Genomic DNA, 12,340 nt, shown 5'->3' with positions numbered 1-12,340 from the left:
TCACTTCACAATAATTAGCCACTTAACGTTAGCAAAGAATATCATGGAACTCTTCTGATCAGGTTAACGCAGCATTGTAAAGCTTTCGAAAATTATATTCAGCAGTATATAAAGTGTTGTACATCATGACAAACCAGGGCAAAACTTTTATTTCCTCTCCACATTTTTTTAGGTATTAAAAATATTCCTAGTCAATGGAGGGGGGCCTGGGTGGCTCACTCAGTTAAGTGTCCGACTTTGGCTGAGGTCATGATCTCACGGTTTGTGAGTTTGAGCCCTGTGTCGGGCTCTGTGCTGGACAGCTCAGAGCCGGAAGCCTGCTTTGGATTCTGTGTCTCCCTCTGTCTCTGCCCCTTCCCCACTCACACTGTGACTTTCTCTCTCTCAAAAATAAACAAACATTAAAAACAATTTTTTTAAGTATTTCTGGCTGATAGAAAAAAAAAAAATTGAGCAAGTACCTCAGTCCACACCAAATAGAAAAATCACTTTTATAATAACTAAAAGCCAAATAATCTTATAGAAAAACGTTAATATTCGAAAATATTTATCTGATTTTGAATGGGTAAGTATAGGCAATAAATTAAAAGTAAAAAGACCGATAAATAAAATGGTATGCAAATGTCATACTGCTTTACATGCAAAATTGATTAAAATTTCATAAGAAAATAAATACAGAATTACATTTGCACAATTAATGACAGGATAATGCATCAGATCTGTTACAGTTTAAAGACTGGCCACATAACTATATGTCCTTCAAAAATGGTTGTTTCTAGATTGTGAGATTATATTTTCAGAATATTCCACATGCATACATTAGAATAATAAAAATCCTGGTGCCATATTAGTGTTGCATTTTGGCTACACCAAGCTCCTTAGTTCCCAACTGCCTCAATTTCCTCATTTGAAAATGTTGATAAAAACGGTATTTGCTTTTTATGCTTCAGCTTTTATTATAAAACATATCATTTTATTTTAAGAAGAAAATGAAGAAATAAAAAATAGAGCATTATTGACACATATTTCCATGTGAATAATTGCTTCTCAAATCAAATAAGATATTGTGGGTCCTGTTTTTATAGCAGTAGTAATGTTAAGGATGGTACTTTTCAGAATATAAACCTGGATCTCTGGGAAAAAGGGGGCCTTTACTTAAAAGTGTCCTATGTAACCATATCTGTTCTGTTTTGCCACCTATACAGTGTGGCTGTTCTCTTTTCCAAACAAATACCAGGGGTCGCCTGGGTGGCTCAGTCAGTTAAACATCCAACTCTTGATTTCAGCTCAGGTTATCACTTCACAGGTGGTGAGTTCAAGTCCCACGTGGGGCTCTGCACTGACAGGGTGGAGCCTGCCTGGAATTCGCTCTCTCCTCCTTTCTCCGCCCCTCCCCCGCTCATGCGCATGCACTCTCTCTCTTTCTCTCTCTCTCAAAATAAAATGCTTTAAAAAAATATCAGTTTACTTGTTTTGGAAAACAGAAAAGTTAAAGAATCATTCACACAGATGTAATATTTTAATCATTATATACTAGCAACTCTTACCATTTACTTCTTAAAGCAAAATTGAAATGAAAATATTATCACATCAGAAATTGAAAACAGATAAGTCTTTCATATATTCTAAGCATAGAAATACCATTTTGTAACACTTAGAAAAACATTTGTTGCTGTATATAAAAATATCTTTGATAATACTAATTTTACAAGAACGAGGATAACTGAGACCCTTAGGAAACAAAATGTGTCCACTGAATGATGGTTTTACGATTATCAGGGGAGGAATCATTTCCTGTGTAGTAGTATTCTTTTCATAGCCTCTTTCACATCTCTGTTTCTCAGACTGTATATTAGAGGGTTTAGCATCGGTATTACCAGTGTGTACAGCACAGCTACAATCTTGTTTGACTCTGGAGAGGAGATAGCCCCAGGCTGGGCATACATGAAGAATACAGCCCCATAGAATAAACTCACCACTGCTATATGGGAGCCACAGGTGGAGAAGGTCTTACCCCTGCCATGGGTCGAGGGGATCTTCAGGACGGTGGACAGGATGTAAGCATAGGAAACCACAATGACGGTTGTGGTGATGATGATAATGACGGCCGAGAGAATGAACAACACAATCTCGTTCACAGATGTGTCCGCACAGGAGATCTTGATCAGGGCTGGGACATCACAGAAAAAGTGGTCTAGTCTGTTTTCTCCACAGAAACGCAAACTGAAGGTGAAACCTGTTTGAACCATGGAGTTGATGCCTCCACAGATGTAGGATCCAGTCACCAACTGAGTACAGACTTTCTGGGACATGTGCACGGGGTAAAGGAGAGGGGAACAAATGGCCGAGAATCGATCAAATGCCATGACAGCCAGAAGAAAGCCTTCAGTTGTGACAAACAGGGCAAAGAAGAAAAATTGGGCTGCGCAGCCATTGTAAGAAATCTTCTTTCCCTTAGATAGGAAGTTGGCTAAAGTTTTGGGAGCAATGACTGTGGAGTAGCAGAGATCTAAATAGGACAAGTTTCTAAGGAAGAAATACATAGGCATATGAAGTCTGGAGTCCACCTTAATGACAATTATCATGCTAATATTTCCCACCACAGTGACCATGTAGATCAGCAAGAACACTAGGAATAAGAGGATCTGTACTTTTGGAGGGGTTATGAATCCTAGTAGAACAAACTCAGTCACTTCTGAGTAATTCCTGTTAGGCTCGCTCTTCATGGCTGAGATGTAGGTGGAATTGGAGAGGTGGTAAAAATGAAAGAAATGAGTCATCAGAATACTTGTTTTAGGAAAAATAACTAAAACCCAGCGTGGAAAATTTTCATCATATTGTTTCCAATAAATCACACAACACCAATAAAGGACAGATTACTGTTTTTAAAAAGTCTTCCTAATGAAGAATCCAATCTCATTGGTCAGCCTCTTTAGATATACTTATTTTGCAAATAATGAGGATGTGCCCTCAAGGTGTACTTTGGGGAAATGGAGATTCCAGGAAACTGTCTGGAAACAAGAGCTTCCTCTTTGTTTTCCCTTCTTGATTTATTATCAGTTACTGCCATTGAAAGTTGGCTCTTCTAGTGGACAATATTTCTCACAGACATTACAATGCACTTAAATTTTCATTTGTAATGCAAATCCATTCAATTGATGGTCTCATTTTACCTTAAAGAAATAATTTAGTTTCCTTATCTATTACAGAAAAATGATATACTAATACTGTATCTATCCATCTTTCTTATATGGAAAGAAAACCTTCAAATTCCGACCAAGGCATCATCCTTTTACCCATTAACTTCATCTTCTTATTTCTTCCATTATTTTTGTCCCTATAGTGACATGCACTTTAATGCACAGTTCATCTGTTAAAAACAGAAGTGATTCTTGCATATATTTTCTGAACACAATGTAATCAGATTTTTATTTTTTTCTCTTCTTCTTTCCTTCCTTCTTTCCCTCTCTGATTCCCTTTGGAATTCACCGAGTGGAATGCAAGTGAGGAATTCTAAGATCTTGGGTAGTGATTTTTCTATCCTCTCAGAAACAGACAAATCTAACAAAAAATACAAAGATCTGTGAATGGGGAGGATAGAACACACACAGGACAATTTAAAGATAGGTATAAATGGAAAAAAAGGAAGAAATATGTATTTAAACAAGCTTACATTATATTGATTTCAGCATATACTATTATGGCTATAAAGCATTCTTAAAATATTGTGGTAGAGGGAGGAAGTAATTTTTATTTTATTTTATGTATGGGGAAATTAAGACAAAAACACATTTAAAAGGCTTCTTTAGAGTCATGAGATTGAGCAGCAAAGGGGTTTACTATTCAATAATCAAAACATGTAAAAGAAAACTGGCAAACAAGAAATTCAAAGATTCACATACTATGAAAATGTCTTTTATAATTTTATAAGTATAAAAATTATAATTCTGTGTATTTACATAAATCATTATGTAAATTATAGAATTATAATACATAAATAAAATTATATGTTATATAAATTATAAAATGCCTTATAATGTCTCTTGTAATTTTTATTGTTGTCACTGGTATGGTTTCACTAATTTTGACATTCTTTTAAGACAGTTGGGACTATGGAAGTATATTAGAGTCAATTTGGTTCAGTATGTATGAAACTTACTTTCTTAAAAAAATTAAAGGTTAACAGAAATATTGACTGATTGATTTTAGCAGGCAGGAGAATCACCAAAATATACTCTGGTAGGGCCTATCAACTAGAAAAATGCATGGTTTCCTTAAATTCATGTTTTACATAAAGAAGTTTCTGAATTCAACAGAAAAATTGGGAAAAAAAGAAAGATATAACTAAAATTATCTAAAAAGGAAGTGTTGAGAATAAACAAATTAAATATAAACGATATTCTTAAGAATGAACACATTTCTTACCTTGTAAACCTACTACATGTGAAATCATGAAGAAACAAAAGCATGAAAAGAGGCACACTTTAGTTTAACAGGAAGTCTTCCTGCAAAATGGATTGTATTTCCTCACTGTTCAGATCAGAGTCCAATCACTAAGATGAACAAGTACCAGCAACAATTGTAATTTGTCTCTCTCTCTCTCTCTCTTTTTTTTTTTAATGTGCTCTTTCATTGATTAAATCAACCAGACCTGGGGTGGCTCCTAAGAGAAGTTCTCTCATGAGGATGGAAACCAAAGTGGTGAGCATTCCCTCTGCAAGATATTAACCAGGGACAACAGTCTCTCTCTCACCAGTAATGTATTTTGTATCAGAATGCAAAAGAAAAATGAGGAAAGAAATTATTAAACTCAACAGAACTTTGGAAAGTTAGAAGGGCTCTCTTGAGATGAGAAGTACCTTCTACTTACTGAACAAAATTAATAAAAACAATAACAATAATAACAAACACATTTGGATGAGAAGTACTTGATTCTTTTTTCTTAAAAAAATTTTTTAATGTTTATTTATGTTTGAGAGAGAGAGAGAGAAAGAGACAGAGCACAAGTTGGGGAGGGGCAGAGAGAGGGAGACAGAACCTGAAGCAGGCTCCAGGCTCCCAGCTGTCGGCACAGAGCCATGAGATCATGTCCTGAATGGAAGTACAATCTTAATGGACTGAGTCACCCAGGCCCCCCTGATTCTTTTTTTAAATTTCATGATATATAGAAGGATATTCACTAGTTTTCATTTGAGTAGATAAACAACCCTTACTTTTAGAAACTCATTTCTTAACTCTACTGTTAATACAGCATGCTGGTATTAGAAGAAAATTTTATGCGGAGAATAATCTAAACAGTCAGTCAAAGAGTTTGGGGAAACGCGGGGGTGAGTATTTAGAAGTAGTAACACAGAGATGGGCAAGAGGAGGCAGTCATACCTCCATCTATGATTTCAAGACAACAGAAGAGGTGGCTTAAAAGATCCCAGAAGCCTGGAATTGCTTCAAGAGTGAGCACCAGGGTGGGGTGTGCCCACCTGTGCCAGAACCAACAAGAAAAAAACCTAAGGAGCACACTGAAAGAGAAGGAAACTCCCCCTCATCACACATCCTTAGTTCTGCTGTCAGTGTGAAAGCAGCGTCTTCAGGATCCTAGAGATCCTTCCCACTTTATCCTGACAATGTTTCCTTTAGTGAGGACAACTTTCTTTGGTATTTCTTGTGCTGCAAATTTGGCATGACACATGCTGTTAGTTTTCCTTTAGTCAGAAAGTTCCTTTTTTTGCCTTCAGTTCTGAAGCCCATTTGTCCTGCACATGCTTGTTGGTTTGGTCTCCCCTCCTCCTATCTTTAAGTGCTTTAAAGATGTTGTTCCATTGTCTCTGGTTCGAATTGTTTCTGACCAAGGTGTATGATTTAACTTTCATTTGCTTGTGTGTAATGTCTCTCTTTTCCCCCTCTTGACAGTGTCTCTTTTTCACTCACATTCAGATTTTTATTCTGGTGTGTTTTATTTGGTTTTCTCTCTGTTCATCCTGCTTGGGATTTTGCCCATTTCCTTGCATCTGTGTGTTTAGATTTGTCACCAACTTAGAAAAAATTTTTGCCCACCATAGTTTCTGTTATTTTTCTGGCCTCTCTTTTTCCAAAATTACATGGGTAATATTTTTTCAGTTGTCATTGAACATCTGTTCTTTTCTATTTTTCCCTTTTTAACTCAATCTTAGGTTTGGTTTGTTTCTATTGCTGTGTATTCAAGTTTAAAATCTTTTTCTCCTGGTATGTTTCCTTTTTCTCAGTAATTAGTCATTTACCACTTATTATGCAATCTCTAAAAATATTTGGTTCATATATTTTCTCCAGAGTTTAATTTTTTTGTGATGGAAAGCAAATCTATAAAAGCTATGCATCAATAACTAGATGTGGAAAATCTTAAATCTATTTTTTAAAAATATTGAATGACTTTAACATTTCTAGTACATACACTTCAGTGAGATTGCATTATTCTTTTTTTTACTGAAGTATTTTATTTATTGTCTGTTTAGACTTTTGACATTAAGTTTATGAGTAAGATTTACCTATAAAGTTTAATGTCCTTATGACACTTATGAGAGACTCAAAACTATAGTTAGAGAGTATTTCTTTTATGACTATTAATGACAGAGTTTATGTACAAATGATCTTATTTCTTTCTCAAATGTTCAGAAGTAAACACTGGTGAAGTCATTTAGGCAAGAACTATTCTTCATGGAAATATCATTAATGAAATTCAATTTCTTTAGAAAATATAATTAAAAATTCATACTTGTCTTTTACACATAATTTTGTCCTACTTAAAATATTTTTATTTAAAAAATCATCAATTTTTGGTAAAAATATTTTTTTATCAATATCAGCAGAATCTGTAGTGCCATCACCTTTTAATTCCTGATTCTTGTGATTTAATGTTGCTGTTTTTCCTTCATTAAATTGGCTAGGATTTACACATTACTAATTTTTCAAAGAATCAATGTCAGACTATGTGGCTATCCTATATTATACATATTTTTTTCTAATTAAGTAATTTTTATCTACACTATTTCTTTTCTGTTTTTGTTGTTTTGTGCTTTTTTTTTTTTTACTCTTTATTTATCTTTGAGATAGAGAAAAAGAGTGTGAGTCAGGGAGGGGCAGAGACAGACGAAGACACAGAATCTGAAGCAGGCTCCAGGCTCTGAGCTGTTAGCACAGAGCCAGACCTGGGGTTCAAACTCATGAACCACGAGATCATGACCTGAGCCGAAATCGGATGCTTAACCGATTGAGCCATGCAGGTGCCCCCTGAGCACTCAGGTGCCTCATATTTTGTTTTGACTTGCTGTTTTCTATTTCACATTATTAATAAGATTGTTATTATTAAAATCTAAATGTTCCTGCCTATCTTCTTCATATTTATCTGTAAGGTTTTGTATATCCAAGTACTACTTTTTCTTACCAAGCTTAAATATATCATGATTCATTATAATTTAGTTCAATTGAAATCAAAATTTTATTTGATTTCTTTTTTATCAGTATGTTTTTAGGAAGTGTTTATTTCTAATGTCCATGCCCATAAAGATTTCTAGTTATCTATCACTTATGAAATCAATAATGATAGATAACCAGAAAATTCTATGGGCATGAACACTAAAAATAAACACTTCCTAAAAATCTATTTGATTTCTATATTAAGTTGAATATGATCAAGAACATATATTGAATGATTTTAATCAATGAATTTGTTAAGGGTTTATTGATGTCTCAACTATTGTGACAGTTAGTGGCCCTCTACGTATTTGTCAGAAATAGCATGTTGTTACCGTTAATGCTATTGTGGAAAGTTTAAGGATTAAAAAGTATATTAGAGGGGCGCCTGGGTGGCTCAGTTGGTTAAGCGTCCGACTTCAGCTCAGGTCACGATCTGGCGGTTTGTGAGTTCGAGCCCCGCGTCGGGCTCTGGACTGATGGCTCAGAGCCTGGAGCTTGCTTCCGATTCTGTGTCTCCCTCTCTCTCTGCCCCTCCCCTGTTCATGCTCTGTCTCTCTCTGTCCCAAAAATAAATAAACGTTAAAAAAAATTAAAAAAAAAAGTATATTAGATTATGGTACATTTTACAGGTTAGATATTCAAACTCTAGCTCATCTGCCTTCTAGATAGAGATGTTGGAAAGTTCAAATGTCTCCTGCCACACAGGTTCTTGACACAGATTTTGCTCTACCAATTAGATCTATACAAGCTCAGAATTTAGAAGGGCACAATGACTTGGAGATCAACTTTCTGTCCATTCTTTCTACCAGTAGAAAAAAGAAGTTGTAGAAACATGTGGGCTTATTTCTGCAGTGCTATTGAATCCTCAACTTCCTAGAAAAGTGATTTTGATGGATGAGGAAGTAGTGACATTTTTTTGCTTCTGTGTATCTGATCCCTTGGACCATAGGTCAGGTGCTGTACTTTTGAATTGTATCCCCAATAGTAGTATCTCTCTGTGAGTTTATCCTAAATTTCTCTCAGGATCATTATAAGAGTGTCATCCAGAAATTCTTCCAGCCTTTCCAAATTTGATAGGCCTCAATTCACCTTAATTAATATTTTCCTGTTTAACGTACGTAATGTACTTCTGGGGCACTTAGGTGGCTCTGTCTATTAAGAATCTGATTCTTGGTTTCAGCTCAGGTAATGATGTCATGGTTCATGAGATTGAGCCCCACATCAGATACTGCCGACAATGTGGAGCCTGGTTGGGATTTTCTCTTTCTCCCTCTCTCTCTGCCCCTCCTTTGCTTGCCACTTTCTCTCTCCTTCTCTTATAATAAATACATATTAAAAAAATAAAAACATGAAATACCTAATCTGCTTTTTCTTCCTACACTGACCAAACTTTTACTAATACTGTATTATAATGAGAAACTCTTACCCTATATCATTTTGTATTCCATACAGAGGAAAATTCTAAATAAATTCTAGAAATAATTTTTAATTAAAAGGAGATTTAAAAAGTAGTATTACAATTAATTTGTGGAAATATTTAGGATGAAAATATATAAAGCTCAAAATACTAAGCTCATTAAATAGAGTATTATGCCTATGGTTATTGTTTTTTAAATTTTTTTTATGTTTATTTTTTTGAGAGAGAGAGAGAAAGACAGAAGTGCAAGCAAGAAAGGGGCAGAGAGAGAGGGAGACATAGAATCTGAAGCGGGCTCCAGGCTCTGAGCTATCAGCACAGAGCCCGACACGGGGCTCAAACCCACAAGCTGCGAGATTATGACCTGAGCCAAAGTCGGATGCTTAACCAACTGAGCCACCCAGGCGCCCCTATGTCTATGGTTTTAATGCAGTCCTTTAGTCATAAAATAGTTAAGATATTTTAAAATCTTTTACTAAGGAAATGTAAAATCATTTTATTGAGTGCTGTTATTTCTTCTCTAATTGTTTAGTATTTGAATATAAGAAAGCATAGCATTAGAAAAATATTATCTGACTCTGAGTTTGTGATTTACAGGGTATTTGTCATATCATGAAATATGTCTACATCAGACCATGGGGAAGGGGGAAAAAAAAAGTTACAGAGAGCGAAGGAGACAAACCATAAGAGACTCTTAAAAACTGAGAATAAACTGAGGGTTGATGGGGGGTGGGAGGGTGGGGAAAGTGGGTGATGGGCATTGAGGAGGGCACCTGTTGGGATGAGCACTGGGTGTTGTATGGAAACCAAGTTGAGAATAAATTTCATATTTTAAAAAAAGAAAAGAAATATGTCTACATCAAGAAATATAGACAAACCATATCTTGGAGTGAATTTTTATCTTTTTTTAAAGCATAGTGAATGTAATTTACTACGTAATTAAAAATATTCACTTATCTAACACTTTTCTCGTATAGTACTACCTTTTAAATCTGTTTCTCTGTACATACCAATATGTATGCTATGATAATTACCAGAAAGTGTTTCTTTGTCAATGAAGAAAACTAAGTCCAAAGAAATTTCCCAAAGCATACATACAACCAAAAGGAAAAGTTCCTTGTATTTGGACTATTATTACATTATTTGTTTGTGTCTGAGGTTACTGCAGTCCTAATGGACAACAGCCCTGGAGCCTGTACTTATGTCTCTGTAATTGACTTTATGATTACTCCTCTCCCAATGGAATCCATCACAGAGGATGAGCAAAACCTTAATGTTGAAATATCCTGAGGAAAGATTGCATAGGACTAAAATAAGTAAGACCATCATAAACGACTACTGTTGATACTGGAGCAAATGGTGATGGACTATAGATGACACAAAATTGCTATGGTCCTTTAATACTCATCTTATTTTAAGATGTATAAAGCCTACTAGGATTTAAGAAAGGAACTCTCCATTATATATATTCTTTAAATATACTTGCCCTGCCCAAAGAGCCAGATCCCATGAATTGATGAAGTTGTGGTTGAAAGGCATCATTGTTTTGTAAGTATTAGAATGTTCATTAACTTCTCCCCACTTCAGAAAAGGAGCTGATTATGGCATATTTTAATTAAACAACTATTAGTGGAAGTAAAATATTTATAACGAAGCAATAAAAATTCCTTTATTTGGGGGAATGGACTTGATCTGAGGAAATGCCCATTTATTTAGAATGATCTTTAGAGCATTTTATTTGATCTAGGATTAGTGGTTTTTAAATTTTATTAATTTTAACACACAAAAGACTTATCTATTTTTATTCTATTTTCAAAGATGGATACAGTAATAATGAAAAGGAAAGACATTGAGGTAAATAAGGTAACAATATTTTAAAATATATTTATTACTGTCATGTAATGATTCAAACACTGACTTGGCTATCACAGGCTATAAACATTGTCACAGCGATTACATGTAATATCTCTATTTTAGATCCTAGTAACACTCTTATTTTAGATTGTGAAAATTATTTTACTATAAAAATGTTAAGAATAGAAATTTCAAATTTGATTGAAATTAGACAATATTATATTCTACTTATTGGCTGAACTCACAGCAAATTTATGATTTAAGTACAGTGACCCAGAAAATTTTTTCACTGCTTAATTAGTCTTATAAGCCTAGTATTATGTAATGCAAATTCTTGATTCTTCATGACATTAAAATTGTTTTATGTGCAATAGTTAATTAAGATGTAAATAATTTATTCTACATTTAAGAAATTATTTATGCCACTAGAAACAAAGCCTAGATTTCATTTGTTTATTTTGCCTTGTGCCTATCAGCAGGTTTCTGCCATGAGTGACAGAGGAACAGACAATCACTCGGAAGTAACTGACTTCATCCTGGTAGGCTTCAGGGTCCGCTCTGAGCTCCACATTCTCCTCTTCCTGATCTTTCTGCTTGTGTATGCCATGATCCTCCTAGGGAATGTTGGGATGATGACCATTATTATGACTGATCCCCGGCTGAACACACCCATGTATTTCTTCCTAGGCAACCTGTCCTTCATTGATCTCTTCTATTCATCTGTTATTGCACCCAAAGCCATGATCAACTTCTGGTCTGAGAGCAAGTCAATCTCCTTTGCAGGTTGTGTGACCCAGCTCTTTCTCTTTGCCCTCTTCATCGTGGCGGAGGGATTTCTCCTGGCAGCCATGGCCTATGACCGCTTCATTGCCATCTGCAACCCACTCCTCTACTCTGTCCAGATGTCAGCACGTCTCTGCACTCAGTTGGTGGCTGGTTCCTATTTATGCGGCTGCATCAGCTCAGTTCTTCAGACAAGCATAACATTTACTTTGTCCTTTTGTGCTTCCCGAGCCATTGACCACTTTTACTGTGATGACCGTCCACTTCAGAGACTATCTTGTTCTGACCTCTACTTTCATAACATGGTTACGTTTTTCTTATGCAGCATTATTATTTTGCCTACCATAATTGTCATTATTGTGTCCTATATGTATATTGTGTCCACAGTTCTAAAGATAAGATCCACTGAGGGACGTAAGAAAGCATTCTCCACTTGCAGCTCTCACCTGGGAGTCGTGAGTGTGTTGTACGGTGCCGTGATTTTTATGTATTTCATCCCTGATAGATTTCCTGAGCTGAGTAAAGTGGCCTCGTTGTGTTACACCCTAGTCACTCCCATGCTGAATCCTTTGATTTACTCCCTGAGAAACAAAGATGTCAAAGAAGCTTTGAGAAAGATTCTGGGGAAAAAAATACTTTTATTTAATTCTATCTTAACAGTGACATAACTGAAAGGCAGAGGCATTATGACAATCTGGGGAGGCATTGACACATAGAATTTGCCCATTGATATTAGAAATATTTAATTTTGGAAATTTTGCGTATTTGAAACCCACGTACTTACAGCTGAAGGATACATTAGGACTACATTTTGCCTGGCTGTTGATTTTGGGGTGGAAT

At 35.3% G+C, this 12,340-nt stretch overlaps 2 protein-coding genes across 2 annotated transcripts; one reads left to right on the top strand and one right to left on the bottom strand.

The window, feature by feature from the left end:
• Positions 1-1,787: 1,787 nt before the first annotated feature.
• On the bottom strand, positions 1,788-2,726 carry LOC132660316 (olfactory receptor 9S13-like). Its single transcript, XM_060604337.1, has one exon. It carries the CDS (start codon positions 2,724-2,726, stop codon positions 1,788-1,790), a length of 939 nt encoding a protein of 312 aa, XP_060460320.1.
• An 8,479-nt stretch (positions 2,727-11,205) lies between these two features.
• LOC132695343 (olfactory receptor 9K2-like) lies at positions 11,206-12,168 on the top strand. Its single transcript, XM_060659679.2, has one exon. It carries the CDS (start codon positions 11,206-11,208, stop codon positions 12,166-12,168), a length of 963 nt encoding a protein of 320 aa, XP_060515662.1.
• The last annotated feature ends 172 nt before the right edge of the window (positions 12,169-12,340 follow it).

The sequence above is a fragment of the Panthera onca genome, chromosome B4 (genome assembly GCF_046562875.1).
Source record: "Panthera onca isolate mPanOnc1 chromosome B4, mPanOnc1 haplotype 2, whole genome shotgun sequence".
Taxonomy (NCBI): Eukaryota; Metazoa; Chordata; class Mammalia; order Carnivora; family Felidae; genus Panthera; species Panthera onca.
The sequence above is the reverse complement of the archived record's forward strand: the minus strand, read 5'-3'. Positions and strand labels throughout refer to the sequence as shown.

What these genes read in the sequence shown, in the direction of transcription:
- LOC132660316 (XM_060604337.1), bottom strand. Translation starts at nt 2,726, where the DNA reads ATGAAGAGCGAGCCTAACAGGAATTACTCAGAAGTGACTGAGTTTGTT.
- LOC132695343 (XM_060659679.2), top strand. Translation starts at nt 11,206, where the DNA reads ATGAGTGACAGAGGAACAGACAATCACTCGGAAGTAACTGACTTCATC.